The following is a 23,320-nucleotide window of genomic DNA, read 5'->3' as shown; positions in this document are numbered from 1 at the left end:
GAGCTTCCTCAGCCTGAAGACCTCCTGCTGGGTGAAGTCTCCAGCGCCCTTCTTTTGCTTCAAATGTCTGGTGGAGTGAGCAAACTTGTCCAGGTCAGAGAAGTAGTCCTCCAGCCTCACTCCCCTCTCATTCTTGGTGTCCAGCAGGAACTCCTTCACCTGCCCCACCCCGTACCTGCTGGAGACCGTCCCACCTGAGGAGACACTGATGGCAGAGCCCCACCCCAAAGAGACTCGGACTCCCCGCCTCCCGCCTCCCCTTTGCTCGACCCCCCCCACCTCTTTGCCTGAGAGCCTCCTCTACTGCCCCTCGTTTTCCTCTTCAGCTGGGGGAACTTAAAGCCCACGCCCCCCTCCTCCATCTCCTCCTCGCTGTCGGAGATGCCCATCCCACCAACGAGCGACCCCCAAGCTCCTTTACAGTCGCTCTCTCACCCCACCCATCCCCTCTTTCACTCTGTCACACACACAAGAAGTAACCCTAACTAACCCTTGCCCGCTGGGCTACACTCAGCCCCTCGCTCCCGTGATCGACCAGCTGGGCCTCACCGGCCCCCTCTTCCTCCCTGGACCCCCAGCACCCTCCCGGTTCTGGTCCTGAGAGGAGGGGGTCTTCACTGGACAAGCCCTCTCCACGTGTCCCTCTCCACCACACCGGAAACACCTCCCATCGTCCGATGTAGCGAACATGACATATTCAAACCCCTCGATCCTCACCTTGATCACCAGGTTGAGAGCCTGGGCCTTGGTGAGGACCATGTGGAGCTGTCTCCTGTGCGACACCACATGTCTCAGCAGAGGAGACCTACACCCTGAGGACACCTTCCTCATCTGGGACGCCACCTTCCCGTGCTTCACCAGCTCGCCGAGCAGCCCATCGTCCGGTACGAACGGCGGAACATTCGAGGCTTTGACTCTGACCGCCGGCTCGGCAAGAGGCAGAACAGGCACGAGCCCCCCGCTCGGCACCACGCCGCTTAACACCACGCCGCTTAACACCACGCCGCTCAACACCACGCCGCTCAACAACACGCCAAGCGCCACTACTTTGCTCGCCTTCTCCATGCTATCCGCAAAAATAACCACCACGTGATTCATCCGTTATTACATCAAAGGACCGTTTTATTGTATTCAAGGTAGAACTTTATCTTTAAAAAGAGAACTGAACACAAATTGACTGCACATTGTACATTAATAAAGAACAATACAAATCCTTAAAAAACATCAACTGAGGAAACAACCTCTTTAATGCATATGTAACTGTACATTTTTAGTGCAGTATTAGAACTCCACGCAAAAAGCTGTGGAAAAGAACCTTGGTAAGTTTTATATATAAAATAGTATTACATTTTAGAGCGAACAACCGTAATCTGAAGAGCAAAGAAAAACATGCTTTTGGGCCTGTAATATTGTGCATATTACTTCATTTAATGTGCCAAAATACTTATTTACATATAGTTGTTACGGTTATTTAAGTAAATATTGAGTGTAATCTTATTTACAAAAAGTTTTAAAAAACACACACACCGTTTCCCCTTTTAGAACCTACATAACTATTTAAGAAAAGCTAATTCACAAGATTCTATTCATATTTTGGAAGTTCCAGCAGCACTAAGCTAACAATTATCCTGTTTTAACTGGCGTTGTGCATTACTTCTTTGCCACTTATTAACCGTGTTCCTGCCATACAAGAGCTTTAATAGGAGAAACATTCATTAAACGGCACATTTCACACAATTTTAGTCCCAAACTCGTTTGCAGATTCCTATTGCACTGATGAACCAGCAGAGAGTGAGATTCATTCCTTCAATATTAAAAAAAAAGAACAATGACAATAATAATGTATTGGCTACCAAATAGGTTTCAACATGGCTATTTGCTTTGCAACCTTCATGCTTTGATGAACACATTCAAACTCGCATTTTGTGAATCCTTCAGCCAGCTTCCCACTTACAACATGTGATCAAAGAGTGTGTTCATAATTCACTTTAACTCAGAAAAATATTGGCATTCAAAAGTTTACCAGTAGCCAGACAACAAGTCTCCCAGTTCTGTGTTGGTGTCCTCTGAACCAGAGGTGGCAGTAACAGCTGGAGGGCTCAGATGACGATGCTGGTGCCACTGCGTGAGCTCTTGTCCTGAGAGACACATATTTTAAATTCACTTTACTCTCAATTACTCATTGCGTTTGAATATGTGTGCGTTTGCCTTGATGTAAGCGCGCCGGTGTTTATGTCTGTCAACTATAGAAAAGTGTGTCTCACAGAGTAGCGCTGGTTCCTCCGTGCTCCCGGTTTCTGTCCAGGTTCGTACTCGGAGTAGCTGGGAGGTTTCTCAGCGAAGCCTCCGCCTCCTCTCCTCCCTCCTCCTCCTTCTCCTCCTCTCCTGCTGCTGCCCTCATCGTCCGAGCTCCAGGACCCCCCCGTGGTGTGCCGTGACGCTGGGGCAGAGTAGTTTTCTCTGGACCTGCTGTCAAACAGGTCGTCCCTGGAGCGGGAGCGGGGGCGGTCCATGCCTCCTCTCGGCCCGCTCTGACGGTGCCCGTCCAGTGACTCCTCGCTGTAGCTCCTGGGAACCCCTCTGGACCGGGTGGGTGAGGGGTAACGCCTGCTCGCCTCCCCTCTTTCGTCGCGACGGCTAAAGCCGCTGCGGCTGCTGCCGCTGGAGCTCGGGGGCCGGGTTCTGGGGGCGGGTGGTTGGCTTCTGGCCGGCGGCTGCTCTCTGATAGGAGGAAGTGTGATGACGCGACGCTCTGTCGGGCCTTCTTCAAGGGCAGAGATCATACTAGGAGGGCCGGGGGAAAATGGGGTGTGTAGCATGTGCTGGGGAGGTGGCATCTGCTGCATGTTCTGCACGTGCTGCATGTGCTGCATGTTCTGCATGTTCTGCATGTGCTGCATGTGCTGCATGTGCTGCATGTGCTGCATGTGCTGAAGAGGAGGCTGGGACTGATGGGTAGAAGAAACCAGAAGACAAAAAAGTAAATTAAAACAACCACTGGTACCTTTTAGTGAAATTCACAGAGACTCAATTATTGTCTCCTAATTCAAAACTACTGTTGAAGAATTCTAATGCTGCAGGAAATGATACAATCACCTCCCTGACAGAAGTGAATCAAAACCAAAAATTTGATCACGAGATAAAATATGGCTGTTATTTAATTATGAACTTAATTGAGACACATCCATTGGCTTTTAGCTTTGGCGAATCCATTTCCTTGAGGCAGTTTGGAAAAGTATTCATTCATTCAAACATTCATTCAGCAAAAAACAACCATAACTAACAAGGATTTCAATCAGCCACCACATCTCTGGTTTCTTTTTCGAACTAGGCAATGATCACATTTTCTCTTTAATACGTAAAAACAACAACATTAGAACTTTTTAGAAGGTTTTTGTTTGCAGAAACAAAAGCAAGAAATTTCTGGTATTTTGTCGGCACAAAAAATCTTTTGGACCTCCAAAACAATACTGTCATTCTAAAGTAAAACGGAATTGCAGCAACGGTTTACATGACATCATATTCTGCTGCTCCTCTGTGAACGTAAACAGACTCTAGAACATGGGCGGCCACATACCGGTAGCAGAGGAGTCGCCATGTCCAGCCCCCGCACCTGGTTCTCCACGTAATCGAGCATGTGATTGTTGGCCGGGGTGGGTGTGCCGTGGCCACTGGGCGCAGGCCTGCTGTAAGCTGAAGACTGAGGAGGGGGGAGGGGCATGGGCTTCATCGGGTAGCTGGTCCCTGAAGAAGATCCTGGAGAGGTAAAAACACGTTTTATTGGAGACCCTTATGGATAAATACGGGCCAACGGCTTAATGATATTAATGGCCCATTGGGCTCCTTAATTAATGTGTAATGTGATGTGTGTGTGTACCTGCGTAGAGCAACGGGTTAATCTGGGAGGGGCTGCGGCTTATTGGTCCATACACTGGCTGTCCTCCCATCCAGGGCGCCATTGCCTTCTGGGCGTCCCTCATCATGCGATGCTGCATCACCACTAAAGGAGCACAGCGTATTCTTTAATACTCAACAATAGGGGAAGGTCCCCACTTTGGACACAGGCGGTTTTGTATGAAGGACGTGGACTTTCATGAACAAAATTTTTGGATGTATCCAAGTCCTTCAATCATGTGGTGTTTGGTATTCCAACCTAAACAACATAGCTCCAGTTAACGTCAATTTTGGTTTGTGTAAATTTAATGGCATACTAGCAAAACTTTGCTTATAACTTTGTGCCATTATTTATCATCTTTTTAAAATTCCTTTAGTAAATTCACAAAAAAGGTTTTACACAATGTGTTTTAATCCCTCCCGAAGTGGCGCTGTACCTTTTTCCGGACAGCAGCATTGCTGTGGGCAGCAGGGGCAGCGAACATAGCAGCAGCATTTCTGAGGGCAGCACTGGCAGCAGCAGATCCCCAAGAGGATGATCAGAAGGAGGGCTCCGATGATCATGAGCAACACCGTTAACCAGTCTGAGGGGGCAGAGGAAGAAAAACGTCTCGTTAATACACGTTTCTGTTCCTGATATTCTGACAGGCCCGAGTAGCAGCTTGTGAAGCCACTCACATTTACGTTTGAACAACTTCATTGGAGAAGTTGTGGAAATTCTTTCATCGGGGCAGCAAAAAAAAAATCAGAGAGGGAGAGTTTGTCTTTTTGTTCCTTACTGTAAACGATGAGTTTGACTTCCTTGTCAGAGTCTCCGGTCGTGTCCCCAGCAGCATCGACGGCGCAGAAGTACACACCGTTGTCCCACCACATCACCTCAGTGATCACCAGGTCCGCGTCTGTGCAAAAACACACACAGCGACAACTTAATTTAAACTTGGTGACAGATGAAAACAAATCAAACAAATCAAAATCATTCATGAGGTCTGATGTAGCGGGAAATGCCTTTCTCCATCGTTACCAAAGAACAAAGTGAACAACAGTTACATGAAAATACCTAAATGAGTAATGATTATACAGTTAGTTAACATGAACTGATTGAACACAAACACATCTGGGCTGAGGACTGAGGCTGAGAACATCTGGGCTGAGGTGGACCCTGCAGCGCCTCAATGAACTCACTGTTTTGGATGGTGATCTTGCGTTCGCGGTACTCTGATCCCAGCGTCGGCTCGCTGCTCCCTCTCTTCTGGATCACTGTGCGCATTGTCCGCTGACTGTCTGGACAGTCGTTGGCCGGGTCCTGTCCCAGCTGTAGTGCAGACTGGTACGCTGCAGAGGCAAAGGGTCAACAGGGTTTGTGTACCCATAGGCCTGGTCGACGCATCACCTGAAATATCCCTGATAACTAGTGGAGGGACTGAGTTTGTACAGACATGTATGGTCCCCAGAGGATAAATCCTATTGACTTTAGTGAGCCTCAGACTTTTCGGAATACTTTTTTTTGTATCATTTTAGGTTTCATATTACTGTAAGTATTTTATTTTGCAGTGCATTGTTTGATTATATTTCACAATATAGTCCTGTTTCATGTAAAATAGTCTGTATGAATCAAGCTATCATTTGTCATATATACAGAAGCGTAGTGCGTCATGAAATGAAAGTGTGGCCTACCCATTAAAAAGGAACAGATAATGTTCTGAGCATATTGTTGATGCTTAACTCTGTGACTAATAGAAGTATTAAGAATAAGAAACAGGGTAAAAGTGTATATGGTCAAAATAAATGTTGTGACTACATATTTGAAGTTAGTTATTCTGGTAGTGATGCATCTGGTAGTGGCATTCAGAGAAAACAGGCTATTATTCAAATAGGTATGCCTCCGTTTCCGTCCTTCTCTGAGACTGCGGCCTGGGGTTACCTGCGGAGTAGTACTCCAGGATGGGGTCCTTGCAGAAGGACTTGAACCTCCAAGTGAGCAGGACATCTTGGAGGTTGGCAGAGGTGGAGTAGTCACATCGGAGGGTGATGGAGGCAAACAATGTTGTGCTGCGCTCCTGCTGAGGAACATTCACCTGGATGCACAGCGACGCTGGAAAGCAAACGCACAGTTAGACACAGCAGAGTCCGTGCAGTAGTGTAACAAGGAACACGGCTGTCTCATGTGCCGAGTTAAAACAACGCTGCCAATTTAGAGGAAAGCCAAGTAGGAAAAGTGTGGTCAGACTGGAACAAGGTGTGGGAGCGTTTCTGTCTGCCCAGCAGTTCCTTTTCAAAGTGGCAGAACCTGAAAAACCGGTGGAGCAGTCGACGGGGACAGGAAACGGCCTAGAGTGAAACCACAAACACTCAGAGGCTGGAATGAAACCTGTTCAGTTGATGTGTCGATAATTGTGGGCAGATGGACAGGCCACCGGGGACTCGAAAATATCATGGGGTGCACCTCAAAATATGATACATCACCAGAGCTCAAAATGTAATCTATAGTATTAATACACTGGGACAAAAATCGACTTTCTATTTGTCATTTTGTATGCACTAAGTCCAACTACCTTTATGTCCCGTAAACAAACAATGTCATGGGACCGATACCTCCAGTTTGGTTCGTTCCAGCCAAAAAATTGTCATTAACGGGTTGAATCAAAGAGCACAACATAATGGAAATGGAAAATAATGGAATTACCTTTTAGAAGCGACAGCAGCAAAATCGCGGCGGCTGATCTCCGCATTATGACAGAAATCCGTCTCCGAATAAAAAGCGGGAAGCAAAACTATCCACGAGTGATACGACAGATAAATAAAAGAAAGGAGAGAAAAAACAAACTAATCCGGCGGCCAGTGACCTAACCTAAAAGCGAAAAACAATTGTTCACCGTGTCATCCCAGCAGTATGTCTGCGGTTGATACCTGAACCACCTCTGGTCACACCCCGAAACAGGTGAATTCATCCGCACCTCTGTGACGTCACCACAGTAAATGTTCTCCATTCAACACTCAGGTGTAACTCCGATGTCCCACCACCAGGCGGCAGGCGTAACTCGTTTTGAATCCGGGAGCTGGCTATTCATGTGCGTGTTTTCCTTTGAAACTATCTGCAGTTCACAATAAAAACCAGGCGGTTTATTCCCTGGAGGAAAGGAGCTTATAAAACGAGTCGCCCCCCCGGCGTCTGTGTCACCTAGGTGTTTCCCTTTACACCCCCTTCTGCTGCATTGCATCCTTGTCTTGATTTCATTTCATGATGCAGCATGTAAAACACATATATTCAACACTAATACAATTACATCAGCACTAAATCAGCGGATGCAGGTTCAGGTGAATCGTCATGCACAGCAGCTATTGAGCCTGGAGCCACATCAGAGGTCTATTTAAGGACATTTTTTAATTTAAATGATCATGAGGGATTGAAAGGTTGACTTTAACACACATGGATAAATGTTATTGAGTTACATTCAATAAAAGTACATGGGTATATGTTGCACAGGTTTATTTATAAAGATTTTAAATATACAGCAAGTATGAAAGATGGAAAGCAACAATGCAGATTCACATCCTTAAAAAAACATCTTCAAAGGTATACATGAACTTTTCTTTAGTATTTTTCATCTTTTACTCATCATTATTCTATCAGTTGTAGTTACTAGATTTTGATTAATGGAACAAAATATATGAGCAGCAGCATAAGCTGCTTTGATTAAGCTTGAGCCAACCCCCCCGCCAACTGTCACACCATTTTTATTAAAATGTTGACAAAATGCAATCAGGTACCTGGCACATGGAACATGGAAATAGCCCAGCTTTTACTCGGGGGCGCCAGGTGATGTCATGTTTCGCTGCTGTTGTCTCTGCCCAGGAAGAAGTTACACACCAACATTCCTGACATACCCTCGAGCAGAGCGGTCACGGTCTTAACCGATCCCTCCCATCACAAACACACACAAGAAGGACAACACACACAAACCAAAAGAAGGAGTGCTTTGCTATAAAATGTAATCTAATGAATTCCTCTTGAGGTGTTTTGGTGTCTTCTGTTCATCCCGATGAGGGTTAAAGAACTCTGACCTTTAGCTGGTGAAAGAGAAGTAATTAGTTGTTTCTAAAGTCGAAGAACAGACGTACTATTAATGCTTGGTTTTGAATTACAAACATGTCCTCTGCCATGTTGTTGATTTGCAATGTAGTATTTCTTTGTTTTCTTTGACGGACATTAACAAATTTGTAATTAAGAATAAACAAGAGAAAAAACACCTTTGGTCTTTATGTTTCTGTCCCGGCAATAACTAAATATGTTATGGTGGAAAAAAGTATTGTGACATTATTAGTTGATGACAAAACGACCACGCAAAAGACAAGCAATCTGTGATCACAACAATGAACAAAGACATGAGTCATACTCAATTACACATTGTCTCCTTTGCAGAAAAGTAAAGAGTCATCGCCCTCTGTCTCTGTCTCACACACACACACACACACATACGGTTGTCAGTACCAGACAGCAAAAAAACAGGGTAGAAGAACACTTCAAGAGACAGTAGATTTTCCTCAAAAAAGCACAACAGGACGGCAGGAATAATGAAATACTGTTTGGTGTAATGCCTTAAAAAGGACATAAGAAATCAGAAGGCCGATGTGTATTCTGCATTTGAGTGCTGCGTGTGACTGTGGATAAGGTAAGAAGCTGTTGGTTTAGGTGTTGACTCAGCAGCGATAAGAAGAGGCTGGATTACAGTTATCAAGCTAGAGGCACTTCATCTTCTGTACACAGTGACCCTGGAAGGCCTTAACCAACATAATCATTTACAAATCAATCATATCACACCACACAGAAAGAGGTCCACTTTTTATCTAAAAATGTGGTGATTAATACACTAAAGAAAATATATTTTTTACTGAAAAATCCTTTTCCATTTCTGCCAATAGAGTCCCCCCGAAGGCCTCTTTTTCTTCACTGGGTGTTTTAGCCACAGGGGGGCACTAGAAAAGGCTGTCAACACGAACTTAAAGATATATCAAAAAAATCTGCAAATTAAGTTGTTATGGCGAACATTTTAACAAACAGTTGCTTCGTAAAGTCAGCCGTTACACAGGAACATTCTCGTTGATTCGGAGTTGGGTTTGAGGTGAATTTAAGTCCCATATTCACTCTCCATTTAGCTCCGCTTTGGTCTCCCAACAGCAGGGTCTGCGTCTCCAGGTGCTAAATGCTCCGCTTTGTTCACCAGCTTCCTTCATGTCTCGAGCAGGGCAGCTAGTGCACTCTGGGTTCTATTCAGCCTGAAACTCCACTCCTCCAGCTGATGGTGCAACTTCATCACTAAGTCACTAAGTCGGGGATAGACTCCCTTTGCTCAATGCAGCTTTGAAAGTACTTTTCCGTGGTGGGTTATTATTTTTTTAGTTCTCATTACAGATAAAGAAATTAACATTTGGCATGTTGGTTACTACTGCCAGCTTTGAATTAACATCAAAAGCGGTTTAAATCAGATGATTTAGTCCCTGAAAGTGTTACAGAATGTCACATGGTTTGTATTGTTATCCAGCTGAAGCCACAGTGTGTCCTCTACAATCATGCTGTTGTCATATACCTCCGTTACTGCAACTGTGCTTATTCAAAGCAGATATCTCACCAAGTGGAAAAGAATGCACTCATTGTGCTAGTAGCGTAAAGCGACGTGAGGAGATGAACAGTGTCCTGCCGGGGGGGGGTGGGGGGCAGTCCAGGTCATAGCTCGTGCTGGCTCACTGTTAGTCCAGCTGAGATGTATGTGAGGCTGCCGGTGACAGAAACCAAACCGTGATGACTTCATAATTCAGCGACGTCACAGGCAGAAACCACCGTGTCAGTGTCGATGGTGAAAGTGTCTCTTTTGTCCATTTCTCCATTCCCCGTGCTCATCCAGCCTTCCTGCACGGTCGATTCAATTTGCAATACAAGTATCTTTTTTAAATCATCTGTCATCAGCTGACATGCAGCTCCTGTGGGGTGTAAGTGCTCGGTCTGTGCTTCAGACCACGAGGGAGTCCCGGCTGAGAAGGGTGCTCTGGTGAGGAAAAGAAGAATCAGTTGATCATCACAACGGCAGAGAGTTTACACAGCGAAGGGAACAAGTGGTTTTCAGTAGAATGAGAGAGTTAAGAGATAGTAAACATTAGCCAGTGGTTATTATGATGAACCTGGGACAAACTGCATTTCAAAGTGTTTTTCAAAGTTTCGGAAGATTTGATTGAAACTCCTGAGACGGCTCTAGTCAATCATTTTTAAGTCTTTGATGTTTTGACCCAGGTTTGTCAAGGAGGACACACCCGGTTTAGATTGTTAATGAGAGTAGTTGGATACGAAACAGAGTATTCTACCTAGTTTTCACTGTAGTAGCGTCTGAACCTGACCTGTCGAAGGTACAACAACAACACTTATTGTGCGTCTACAATCCTTCTTCATTCTGCAACTTCAGAGTTTCTCAGAGCTGAGACGCCATGTGAGTAAGAGAGCGTGAAGATACGAGATAAAAATATGTGAACTTTTCTGCATACAGTTCCTAAACAATCAACAAATCCATCCGACGCTGGGAACTAAATATGATCCCTGGTTCCACTCAATACGATGGTAGTTTAATTATTGACTTTAGCAAAAGGTTCTTGGGCCTAAAATAAATCCTTTTTATTTATCCATCCTTTGGTTGGCTCATTTTCAAAAACTACAAAAAGATGCTACATGAGCTCTAGTCAGTGATGATGTGAGTTACATTCATCGGCTCAAATGGATCTCACCACTTTGCGGGTCTTGTCTCTGGGCTCCTCTCTGCGAGCGAGCGGGAGATGGACGGGAGGCTGAGAGGAGCGAGTGTTCGCCGGGAGCGGCCTGTCACTTCTGCCTCGCTCCGTGTCCGAGTAGGGGGGCAGGGAATCGGCCTCGGGCCGGTTGCTGGGCGAGCGGCTGCACGCCCGGCTCGATTCCACGCTGCTCTTCTTTGAGCTGTCATTCGAGGGCGTGTCTGAATCCTGGCTGACCCCTCGCAACCTGGCCTTGCGCTCCAGCAGGCTGTTGAGGAACGCGCCGTCGTAGTCCTTCTCTTGAGAAGAAGTCGACGGTGGACTGACTGTGGGTGGGGGGGGAGCGGGGCGCTCGCTGTCCCAGGTGCCCCTCCTCTTTTTGGGCGACTGAAGTGGGCTTACGTTGTGTCCGCCTTTCTTGTTCCGCCTGGGGCGATCGCCGTGGTCGCTGTCCTCTCCCAGCTCGTTCTCGTCAGTGTGATAGTACTGTGGGGGGCCTTTGCGGTGGGAGGGATATCGGCGGAACTCCCGAAGCTCCATCTCATAGTCTCCCCTCCCCTCTTCCCTTGTCCCGTCCTCTCTGCTTCCCCTCTGCTTGTAGGAAGCGGCAAACTCCTCCAGCTCATCCAGCGAGATGGTCCGCCCGGCAGTGCGGTACGTCTTCCTGTGCAGATGTTCTGAACGAGGGTTCCACCTACAGAACAACACAAGCCGAGGCCGAGGGAGGGGGGGAGGTGACACGGGAAAAGGATGCAAGGGAAGGTTTGTGAGTAGCGTGTAGAATTAAACCAAAAACTACGCGGTCACAGGAAGTCGGGTTTGTATCTATGTGGAAATGCACCTATTGTATCGCTTTGGATAAAAGCGTCAGCTAAATGACATGTAATGTAATGTAATGTAATGTAAAGTCGGGTTGTATGTAAGCAGTAAACAGAGCATGTGCACCTGTTGTGGTTCTCCTCCTCGCTGTGATTCTGTTGCCGTTGGTTTCGGCCGGGCCTGCGCGGCCGCGGGCTGAGCGGAGGGTCGTCGCTGTGCCGCCGCAGGGGGAGATCCTGGTCCCGGCAGCGGCGGGGCTCTGAGTCCCGGTCATCCTGATACCGCTGGGGGGAAGGGGGATCGTCCCGGTAACGCTGAGGCTCCGGGCTGCGGTTGTCACGGTAGTGCTGGGGCTGGGGCTCGGGCTGAGGGTCGTGATCGGGGATGGGGGGCAGAGCTTTCTTCTGGACGTTGCGGTATGTTTGGCGGAAGCCGGGTTCGCCCTCGTGGAGGGAGCTCAGCTCGGACAGGCTGCATGCTGGAGAGGTCCAAATGAGGTTTGGTTAAGGAACAACTGACCACACAGACAAAGACACTGAAGGTCATCCCTCCTGAAGGAAGAACAGAAGTTAAGGGACACGTTGCAGAAGAAGAAAGTCACAGTCAAGGACGTCGCGCGATTATACAGTGTTGGAGGGAGAATTATGACAACAAGTAGCCATGCACACCTGCTACTACGCACATTGCAACTACTGGAAATCAGAAATCAGAACGCTGGTGCAGAGACAAGAGAGGCAGAGACAAGCTGAAGGGAAGCAAAAGTCAACAAGAAACAGTTTAGAGCAGCATGCGTTTTGCTATTGAGTGCATCAACATGCTTTAAAAGAGGCTGAGGGCAGAGAGCAAATCCACAGGACGGGTTCATGTGGCTTACTCTGGTGGCTGATGGACCTGGCCGGGTTGAAGTGAGCCAGTTGTTTCTCTACGTACTGTAGCACCCTGAGAGAGTCCTGATCCTGAGACGAAGGCACGCGGTAGGGAACCCCTACAGCATGCATCGGCACTGGAGATACACACTTGACCCATCAGACCAGTCCTCTTGGTTCTTTGTGGGTTGAGGACAACACTGGCTCTTTTGCTTGATTTCTATTTCTGTATTACTTAATTTACTGTTTTTTCTAGCCAAAAACTATAGAATGAAACAGTTAACACTCAGTCCCACGAGAATAGAACCTCAAGAATAAACTCAATGGATGATTTCACTGGGTTAAAGGAAACAAACAAAACACTGATATGGTCTTTTAAGAATTAAAAATGATCCGGACAATTTAGTAAGACCTCACCTGCTGTGAGAAGGCTGACATCTGAAGGGGGGGCGGCAGACATCTTGTCCACCAGAGAAGGCGGAGCAATGGGGACCATCGTCGGGACACCAGTGACAAAGTATGGAGGGTAGGCAGGTGTGGAGGTGCCCGTCTTTATACCTTTACCTGCCTCGTAAACTAGCAACAGACCATTCAAATACTTTGTGTCAGCATTCAGCAGAGTTCACTTTTGCACACTGTGTGTGTGCGTGTGTTTGTACTCACGGTGTCTTGGGCAGCAGCATGTGTCGGGGCAGCACCAGCAGCTGACGTAGCAGCAGCAGGAGTGAGGACAGCACTGACACCAGCAAACCCCGACCAACAGCAGGAATAAGACGCTGCCCAGCGCCACGGCCGACACAAACACCCACTCTGCAAGTACACACACAACACACAACCCGGCATTCAGACACACATTGATATGGAAAGAGTTTGATTTAATCACATCCGGTCTGGGAATGGTGGTTTCACGTTAAATGCGTCTGTAGATTAGCATTACATGTCCTGCTTCCCCTCTGTACACTACACACAGTTTACTATGCTAACCTCATTTTGACAACATCCCATGTGTACATGTAAAAAGAGTATGCCAATGCCAATGCCAAATGCTAAATACAAACTGCACTAGTTGGATTTCCTAATACACGTTATTGTTGTTTTGCTTTACATTTTAGGAGATTAAACAACAATAATAGAACATAAAACAAACGCAAAATCCTAGTCGAATCCTCACACGTCTCAAGAAAGAAACAGCTGGATTGTTGAAAAAAACAATTCTTGGAAGTTTAGATTTTACTTTTACTGTAGCAAAAGTTTTTCTCGAGAGGTAAAAAATCGGAACTGTTGTAACCAGAATATGAGTTACCACATGAAATGAGATGATTTTACACACAATGTTATTTCTGAGCGATACAGAAAGTACTGCAGATAAACTCCATGTCTGTGCCCATAGGGACAAAGCAGAGGAAAGGGAAGGAGAGGGCAGATAAGGAAATATCTAACAATGTAAAACCAAAGATGACATTGTCTTTATAAAAACACACACACACACACACACACAAACGCAGGAAACCAGACTTTGGCACAGGAAGGAAAGGCCCAGGTTACACCGCTCTGGATGATACTGAAGATTTGGCTGTGACAAGGAATGTGATCTCATTTGGAACCACTATAACACACACGCACACATACACACACACACACACACACACACACACACACACACACGGATAGTGGCTACCACAGCACATACTACACATCTCAGAGCACTGTGGGAGTCCGTGTGGACCACACTGAGGCCAAAGATAAGCTTGCAATAACCACTCTGTCTGAGTGACTCATACCAAGTCACTTTGGGAGAGACTTCCACACAATTCATCCATTCATTCATCCATTCATTCATTGCCTCCTCGCAAACTGTGATAATCCAATGTGTATTACAGGAATTTGATGCGACATAAACAAACCTCCCTCCCTCTTGATCACTGTGGGTTTGTTTTTGTTACTGAGTAGTGTCCGAATGATGTGGGATGACCAACCACAGCCATAAATAACCATAATAGCTGTTTTCCCAGCACAGCTCAGCGTAGTGGGAGCGACGGCTGGCTCATTATCCGACAGGCGTGGGACTGAGCGCTGAGTCCAAAACGCCTCTGAACTCGGTCCGAGCCTCATTACAGCTGAATCACTAACATCTCCTGCACTATTTACTGATGCTGGTACTACGGCATCACAGCTGTGAGCATAAGGACCATTCTCCCCAAAAGCCACCACCAGGCCGTACAGCAGTTAGTAGGGTTAGCGTGAATGGAAGACAACAGCTCAGTTGGAAAATACATCATGCCCCTACCTGGCATAATCTTCAAGTCAAAGCCTGGCAGCAGATCTTCAGGCACACCTGAGAAACCTGGAGAGAGACAGAGCAGAGGTGACAACAAGGAGAGGAGAGGAGAAGGAAGCCAATGGTGATGTAAGGGATTGATTAAAAAAAAAGTTGTTGAAGGAGTGGCATGCACAAGGAGAGAAGCCAGAGAAAGATAAACAGATAAAGAGAGGTCAACAGCAGCATGCAGCAGAGGCCATTCTGCTCTCCAGACGGAGGAACTGATTCATGAAATCAGAACCTGTGAGGTAATCTGCAGTCTGGTAACGGGAATCATTCTCACGAGGATAACACCACGAGCAGGCAGGAGCTGTGAGTAATGTTACATGCAGAGCTGCAGAAATCACAGGTGGCAACATTCCTCGCGTCCAGAGCCAGCCAGCAGAGCGCAGAGACACACTTTGTTCCTGCGAGCTTGTTTTTTTTTGTCATGAAGAGAGCCGTGGCTCCTGGATGAGACCTGCAGCCCCCTCAATTTCTCCAGGAAACCTCCCTATTAGCTCATGCTACTAAATCTCTATTTGCATCGTCAGTAATAGATCAGATGTTTACTCCAGGAATGAATCTTTACATTTAAACATTATTTGCTGTGTGTGGGACTATTTCTTAGCTCACATCGACGAAGAGACTTCCAATGTGTTTCCCAACTGTTTCTTTTACTACAGGCAATGGCAACGACCCATGGGACATTTGGCCATTAAATGTAGATGTAATCAAGTCAATAAGTGCAAATGAAGGCTCGCTGATCCTTTCTTACTTTTATTCAGAAAATTCCTCTTAATTAAACTTTTAAACCGTTTAATTGTGTTCATTGGGTAGAAAGGTGGCATTGACTTCTACACATGAATACTTCTTCCAAGAAAGAAAAGCATAAATATAAATAAACCCTTAAAAACAGGCACCAGCTGCCGCTTGTTGTTCGTGGTATCTTGCTGCTGTTTTGTCTTTCTCCCTCAGCATAACATTTTAACACAGCTTTAAGTGACTCAGCACAAGGTCAGAGGGCAGAAGTCTGAACAAGCGTTAGCGTGACGGGTGAGGACACCACGTCACAAACTGTGAGCAAGTTCAAGCAGTGGGCATCGAGCGTGATGAGAGCGTTCCACTGCTGCCTCCGTGGTGAAGAGGAGGAGAGGGGCAGGAGGAAGGAGGACTGGAGGAACAGAGGGCAGGCCGGACTGTCTGGGCCTCACTGGCTGACAGCGCACGTACCTCACTCGCTATCTTTCTGGAAGGCTTCGAAAAGAGAAAGAGACCTCTTTAAGTTTATCAAGAGGCAGCTGAACCACAGGCGTTAAATGATTTGGAACCAACGCGGCGCTGACTTTTACATGATGTGCATTTAAAGGCCCCTCTAGTTCTTTATTTTATCTGTTGATTTTTTCGGCCTCCCTTCCGCTCAAGCAGTTGTAGGAGTTCACACGGCCACATTGTATTTGCCTGCAGGCTGGTGATTCACCAAGTTTGACCTTTTTGGGGGGGTTTGCTTGTCTCTCAATATAGGTTTAACAAGAGTTAGAGTTACTTATAAACTCTAATGGTAAGGTTCTACAGAGAGAGTGAATACCCCAAAACAAAAGCCTGCAAATGCAGAAGAAGCCATTTTTTTTGCCAAGTATTATTTTACACATACAGGAAATTGCTCTCTGCATTTGACCAATCCCACACAGTGGGAGCAGTGGGCTGCCTTAGAGGCGCCCGGGGAGCGGTTGGGGGATTAGGTGTCTTGCTCAAGGACACTTCGACATCTGACTTGGAGCAGGCAGGGTTCGAACCACAACCCTTCGGTTCCCAGCACACCCTCTCTACTCCATGCGCCACTGTCGCAAAAAAGGCTCAAGCATTTGTCTACCAGAGAGCACTACAAAGTTGTCAACAGCTTGGTTTTGTATCTGTGTCAAAATGTCATCTACATCCACAGATATCTGAAGTCTTATCAAAAATAGATATTACTAATACTTTTTCTATGCTCCCAAGTAGTTTTATAAGTCTCCTGCCTCCAGAACATGATGGGCTGTAGGTTGGAACAATGATACTTAAATGTTGAAATACCTTTTGAATATTGGTCCAAAATATTTAATCTTTTGACGACGATCACAAACACGTGATCACCTTCCCGCCTTGTGCACAATTCAATGTTTTGTCAAAGTTTTGTTTCCTGAGTAAATAGCTTCAGAGCTACAAAGAAGAGGCAATGGAGGTAAAAAAAAAAGAAGCTGAACAGAATTCTTCCCTCTTTGAGCCATTGAGTGTCTCAAATGGAGTCACCCTCCATCTTTTGTCCACTGTGTTTTGCGGTCCCTCCTCCTCATCATTAAATATACCCTCCCTTCTTTGCTGTGAAGCCATTCACAAAAAAGACAAACGACCCCCGATGTCGGTCGTGGTGGCCCCAACTGTTGTTATGGAAACACAACAAGTGCCTCAACTGCCATATTAGCGTCACTGAGATCGGGAAAACAACATTTTATCTCTGTGGAGTATTTAGCGTCTCAGTTCAGGTCGGAGACACACAGAGAAATCCTGTCATTTTCTTTTGCTTGTAGCATTTTCTGTCACATATTATCACACCAAGACCAAATCCAAGCATTTTAATGAATGTTTTCAAGTCTCTGCAAACTGTAAACGCTTATCGGCGAGTACTTGTGTGTGTATTTCTGTGTGTGTCCTTTTGGGCATACACATAAGTCTCTGAGTGCCAGTCAAACAAAAGTTCAGCCTCAGAGTGAATTGGAGCAGCAGCAGTCTCTTCCCAACCGTTGCCATGACAACATTTGTATTTGCGCACAGGCAAGTACACTGTGACTGTAAAGAAACGACACATTGTAGATACTTTAACACGTTCACATTCTACACACACTTGCATACACAACTAAACTCACACACTCACACACACACGCACACACACAGGATTAAGTGGCATGTCAAAGACTCGAACAAAGCAATAACTATTCTGCGGCTTCCCCGTTTAACGAAAAAACTTCCTGTAAGTTATATAGGGACATACGGTAGGAGGGAATGCAGTTGCTGTGGTCACAGATTAAGCAAGACTCCCCTAGGAGGGTCACAGTTTGTCGTTAATCAGCCTGTATTGTGCTGTCGGTGATGAATGGATCCGCTTTTAAAGGCTGCGTTGAAGCAGAATTTTTCGTGTCCGTGATTTGGTTACATACAAAGGATTGGTGAGAAATACCACGTCAGCTAGTCTGACAGTCTACGGTGGTGCAAAGCGAGGTGACGGGACACCCCAAGGGTCGATGACTTAACAACACGTCGTTATGAGACAATATTCAGAGAGAAGTGCGGGCGAGTTCTTTAAGACTAAAGTCGTTCACAACAACAATACCGGTAAAGAGGTGTCAGCTTACCAAGAACCAGCAGCTCCACGGACGCTTCGCTCTGTCCCTCCAAATCATCAGATATAACCACTTTGCAGATGTAGACGCCACTGTCCCCCCACTGGACCTCTCCTATGCGCAGGTCTGCCTCTGTGTGAGCAAAAAACAGGGTGAAGTCAAATATGTGACACAAAATCCTCTTTGGCCCAAACATTTCCCTGGTGATAAGTTCTATTTGATCTCTTCAGCTAAAAATTGTGACCATTAATTATCCTGCAACTCCAAACGGTTTCCTTCTTCTCAACTGAGAAATTTGAATGGGATGTTTTTAGTGTATTTACTTAAAAAAATTAAACTCAATAGGCTAGATATGAGATATAAGATAGATAGATATGTTAAAGCCCCAAACTGTAACGCATAATTCACTAATCTTCTGGATAAGTCAGTTTGCTCCTCCACCGTAAGCATACTTAATGTGTAATGTAAAGAACTTTGGCCTCCCCATTTCCACCGGCTGTGGGGGAAAACTTCTGTCAACATGCTCCTTCTACAAACCTTGCAAATGGTGAATAACTCATTCGTATCCATGATGAATCCATAGAGACTCACAACATGGAATCCCACACATTGCTGAACATCTCATTCCTAAACCTCAAGCATCAATCCCGTGCTCTAAAAGGAGGATCACTCTTCTAGAAACCCTTTCCACGAGGCTGTGGAGCCTTCAGCTGGGATTCTCCCCCTCAGCCACGAGAGCATTAGCAAGATTTTAGTAGGCACTGCTTGGCTCACAGCCTGAGTTCCCATTACTCCTAGTAATAAGGTGTCTGCACCAAACTCAGAAAACCAGGAGAGCCTGAATAACAAAAAACAACGATGCCCACATATTTTAGGTGAGATAGTGGATCTTTGTGACATCTTTGGAAAATGCATTAAGTTAAATTTCATATTTTTCTAACTACATTTCTAAAGACATTTGAAATTCACTTTGGGCTGAGCCTCCCGCACATAGGATTCTATTGTGAGGGGTCAGACATGTAAATACAACAGATAGGAAATGATACGTTTCCTTCCTTCTCCTGTAGGCTAAGGAAGGGGGAGGAGACGCAGACTGACCGGACCGCTCCACTGGGACTGTGAGTGCAAGTCAGTGTATTGGTTTGACTGTGTTAGCCATGTGATTAACAGAACACCCGCTGCATGCTGGGACAGACTTCCAGCTCCTTGCGGCGCTTAACAGGATTACACAAGTTCTGATGACCGGGCCTCTAAAAGGCAGAATTCTCAAAGTGTCGCTGTACCGACCAGGATGTGAGGTTGAGTGGGACCGAGAAAGAGAAAGGACAGAGAGTGCGGGTGGAGCTGGGATGTGCACAAGATCTACAGGGTGAAAATGAAAGCGGGCTATTGAAGTACATCAGAGGGAAGGAGTGAAGGGTCAAAATGAATGAGAGGACAGCGTGAATAAAACACCTCTTTTGTCTGTGTTCCTGGCTGGTGAAGAGAAGGTCGCTTCTTCAACCGCAGACAGAGCTCCATAAATCTGAGGCCCGGCAAACAAGCCACCCCTCTGTGTTCACACACACATGTTAGATGGTCCTCAAGTCACATGGTGGTGAGACCGGAATGAGCATGAATTTCTGTCGTTGATCCTTCGTAAACTGGTGAAATACCGTTGAGCGCTATCTCTAATGAGTTGACTCGACTAGTACCCTGCATGCAGGGGTGCTGTGGTTGAAATGCCCAGCTCACAGGTTCCTTTGGAAAGGACAGCACTTTGTTTTACAGTGATTGTGTTTTAACTCTTCTCTCCGATCAACCTGATCAACATCCCTACTAGTGCCGTGTCATTTAACCTGAAGGATTTCAGTAAAGTCTCCTGCTTTCGTCCTCTAATCTTCTGCATGTGTGCAGCTTCACCCACCCCCTCGTGGCAGATGAACAGATGAAGTGAAAATCCATCTAAATCTGGTGAGCAAAAAGCCTGGCTTTTAGCGCAAATAAAGTGTGATTTAAAAAGATTAAAAACATCAATCCACCATGAGATTCTTACTGTTGGTGATGGAGATGTCTCTGCTTTTGTAGTACTCTGACAGTGTGATTGAGGGACCCGACATGGAGGCCACGGTTCGGACCGTCCGGCTGCTGTCGGCGCAGTCCAGGTAGTTCGCCGCCATCCCCGTCTCGTACCCTCCAACTGCTCCTCTTGCTCCACCTGTGGGGCCGCCGCCCACCTGGCCTCCGCTCAAGCTGTCAGGGAAGTTGAACGAATCCCGAGTGCGGTCCCGGCAGTACGACTTGTAGACCCACTGCACCACGGGCGTCTGGGTGGACACGCTGTTGTACTGACACGGCAGGACCACCGACTGGAACAGCACCGAATACTTCTTCTCATCCCTCACGAACACGTTGACCCCGGAGCAGCGGGGGAGGAGGACACCTGTGTGCGGAGAAGGAGGAGGACATAAGAAGGCACAGGCAGGGGGAGATAAGTAGGTGTAAATGATTAATTATTACATGAAAAAAGGAACACATCTTATGAATCGTGTATGGCTTTCCTCGGCTATCGTTAGATAGACCTATTTCTGATGGTGCCAACTTTGTTGTTTTTGGGGTGGGGGCAGTCTGTGAAAAGTGCTGGCTCACACAAAAACTCATATGACAGCCTAAAGAGGTTTAAGTAATAACTGGGAGTGAGTAATGACGGGGGTTAAGGACTAGGACAGCTGACTAAAGCACACAGTGATTCAGAGGCCGTGGAGACGCGACTTCTGGTTTGGACACCTTACAAAAGTTTTGAAAAATCAACACCCCCCCCTCACTGCATCATGGAGAGCATTGCCTCCCCTTTTAAGTCAGATCCAGTACAAATATTATAACATAACATTCTCCAACACTTGCATGTCTTTATTCGCTTTTGGACCGCAATGAAATGTCTCATCGGTCAGTTTGGCCAGTTAGGAATAAAAAAACAAATCGAGGGGTGGGGTGGGAGAGGGGGGGGGTCTTTGAGCTGCTTTCTTCAAATCTAAGCGTGAGTCGACTCTCAGTCACATGCTGACCAGGAGCTCCTGCTCGGTGGCTCAACATCAACACACACTACAGCGATGACCATGTGAGAACCCCTACTAACACACACACGCACACACCCAGAAACATCTGTCCGTGCTGTCAGGCACAGCGTGGGAGGTGAGGCTCAGCTGGACCAGTGAGCAGGGATGAGTCAGAGACGTTATCTTTCTGAAGCTAACTAAACCTCCGCCCCTGTTTTTAAAGAAGTGATACATTTCATCAAAAACGGCAACAAGCTTCATCAAGCTCAGTGTTCACCAAGTTGCCTTATTCATCTGCAGGACCTCACAAAGACTAAAACATCACATGAATTAGCAGAGTTTCCAGCAACTCGATCGATAATTCATTCACAAAGCAGTAGTAACCCCAAGAGTAACCTTCTTAGTGCAAAATACCAAACGCGGGGTCTTACAACTAAACACCATCTACACACAGTTTTCACAGTGAAAACAGAATAACTAATGAAGCACTCAGATTTGAAAGCAAACCAGAATTGCCCTATCCAGATGTTTGCTGATTCAGCTAATTTCTGTGAGGTCAGTTTTTATACTGTGTACATTTTGAAAACTGTAAAATGTACTGTTTAAATATTTAAAGCCACATGATACCTTAGTTCACTGCTTGCCTTATAGTTTTTATTTCCAACTTCCAATTTCCAACTACTTTTATTTTAACTTTTATTTCCAGTGACAAATAGTAATCTGTAAGTGTGCATACATCTAAAGGCTTCTGGGAGGCACTTGAGGCCATGTTGGTTCCACAGTAAAGGTTTGGCTGGAGCGGGGTGGATTTTGGGGGGAAAATATTGAGCCAATTCAGACCAAGAAGAATCCAACTGGCTCAAACATGAATTCCTTGAGGAGAGCGTATCTCTGACTTCTGAGAAGTAGAAGAAAGAAAGCCAGGAGGTTGGTCTTTCCTGGGATCACAGGGCCACGGGACGATCCGAGCTTTATTGGTTTTCAGAGGAAGCCACCTACGGAGGAGAAAATGAAGGAAGGAGGAGCAGGAGGAGGAGGAGGAGGAAGGGGGCTCAAATAGCTACGATTGTAATAATGTTTTGCTGTTTGAGACTGTAATGTGGTATTAAAGTATTGATTCTTCTGCATTAACATGGAAAAAATGAGAACTGAAAACCAATAAAGCCCGGATCGTCCCGTCGGCCTGTGATCCCAAGAAAGACCAACCTCCTGGCTTTATTTCTTCTACTTCTCAGAAGTCAAAGATACGCTCTCCTCAAGGAAAATAATTTCATCAAACTTTGTGCATTCGTATCTGGACTGTTTCACTGATTTGTCATCAGACGTTGGCGACAGTGGAGACTGCTAACAGAAAACCATTATCGAGGGATGTAGCATGCCTATAGCCCAATACTGCAGTATTTCTTACTGTAGTAAAACCTTTATACACTCTTAACAATATGAAAATGATGATTATCAAATGCTTGCAGTTGTTTGTTGTTAATTAAAATTATATTTAACCACATTATTGCTTTTTGCAATACCATCACTTTACTACTGCATGTGCTTTTACTTTTCTGTATTTTGTTCAAACCAGCTCTGATTATGTGTATCAGTGTTTACCCTACCATTGTATTGTATATTATATCATTATTAAAGTTTAATTAACGTTTTTGGACATATACCATACTCTTTTGGGAACAAATCAACAACACAAAGGCATCGTTAGTGACACTCCCACATTGTCCTGATGTGCTTTTTAAGATATTTTGATCAACTAGCAGTCATATAATGTAGTAACTTGTCATAGAGTCCTAATTTAAATCTGAGGTAAATCCGTCAGAAGCTGGACCTTCTAATCCGTGACCCACCAAAGCCTCACACATGACCGAGTAACAGCACAAAGGCTTTTGTGTCTCTATGCCGGATTATTGTGCACCGACCGTGAACGCATCGGTGTAACGTTTCTTAACGTTCGCCGAGTTAAAGTGACTCTTGCTCGGTGGTAACGTCGATGTGAAGACCCGTTACCACGGAGCGAAACAACCTGTTACACCGCCGCTCTCTCCTCCTCTTACCCGACAGACAGGCGACACAAATCCACCACTTCGGAGCCAGAAACATTTCCCACGCCAGTGATGTCCTCCGGTGAGCTGCGTCTCCTCTGGTCGCACGTCGCATCCCTGGGCGACGTTTCGGACTCACGCGCGGACACGCAACGTGTGAGTGGCAGAGATAACGGTCCAACGGCGCGAGGGATGGGGCAGCGGGCTGCGGGAC

The 23,320-nt window shown here is 46.0% G+C and overlaps 2 protein-coding genes across 4 annotated transcripts; both read right to left on the bottom strand.

The window, feature by feature from the left end:
* Positions 1–1,106: 1,106 nt before the first annotated feature.
* Positions 1,107–6,810, bottom strand: ildr1a (immunoglobulin-like domain containing receptor 1a). The gene is made up of 9 exons (XM_037483742.2): positions 6,578–6,810; positions 5,816–5,986; positions 5,077–5,226; positions 4,674–4,793; positions 4,332–4,478; positions 3,878–4,000; positions 3,578–3,756; positions 2,265–2,948; positions 1,107–2,138 (listed from the first exon to the last, which is right to left on the bottom strand). Exons 1-9 carry the CDS (start codon positions 6,621–6,623, stop codon positions 2,100–2,102), a joined length of 1,659 nt encoding a protein of 552 aa, XP_037339639.2. The 5' UTR covers positions 6,624–6,810; the 3' UTR covers positions 1,107–2,099.
* A 556-nt stretch (positions 6,811–7,366) lies between these two features.
* LOC119225569 (immunoglobulin-like domain-containing receptor 2) lies at positions 7,367–23,320 on the bottom strand. Of its 3 annotated transcripts, XM_037483537.2 has the most exons (11): positions 23,119–23,320; positions 20,062–20,448; positions 18,039–18,158; positions 14,638–14,694; positions 13,014–13,160; positions 12,768–12,926; positions 12,359–12,487; positions 11,611–11,962; positions 10,663–11,359; positions 10,249–10,281; positions 7,367–9,935 (listed from the first exon to the last, which is right to left on the bottom strand). In XM_037483537.2, exons 1-10 carry the CDS (start codon positions 23,219–23,221, stop codon positions 10,249–10,251), a joined length of 2,184 nt encoding a protein of 727 aa, XP_037339434.2. In that variant the 5' UTR covers positions 23,222–23,320; the 3' UTR covers positions 7,367–9,935. The 3 variants fall into 3 exon arrangements, with proteins under 3 accessions (XP_037339434.2, XP_037339425.2, XP_037339443.2); XM_037483528.2 differs by lacking the exon at positions 10,249–10,281 and having other exon boundaries at positions 23,119–23,318; XM_037483546.2 differs by lacking the exons at positions 10,249–10,281; positions 12,359–12,487 and having other exon boundaries at positions 23,119–23,318.

Source organism: Pungitius pungitius, chromosome 4 (genome assembly GCF_949316345.1).
Source record: "Pungitius pungitius chromosome 4, fPunPun2.1, whole genome shotgun sequence".
NCBI lineage: Eukaryota > Metazoa > Chordata > Actinopteri > Perciformes > Gasterosteidae > Pungitius > Pungitius pungitius.
The sequence above is the reverse complement of the archived record's forward strand: the minus strand, read 5'-3'. Positions and strand labels throughout refer to the sequence as shown.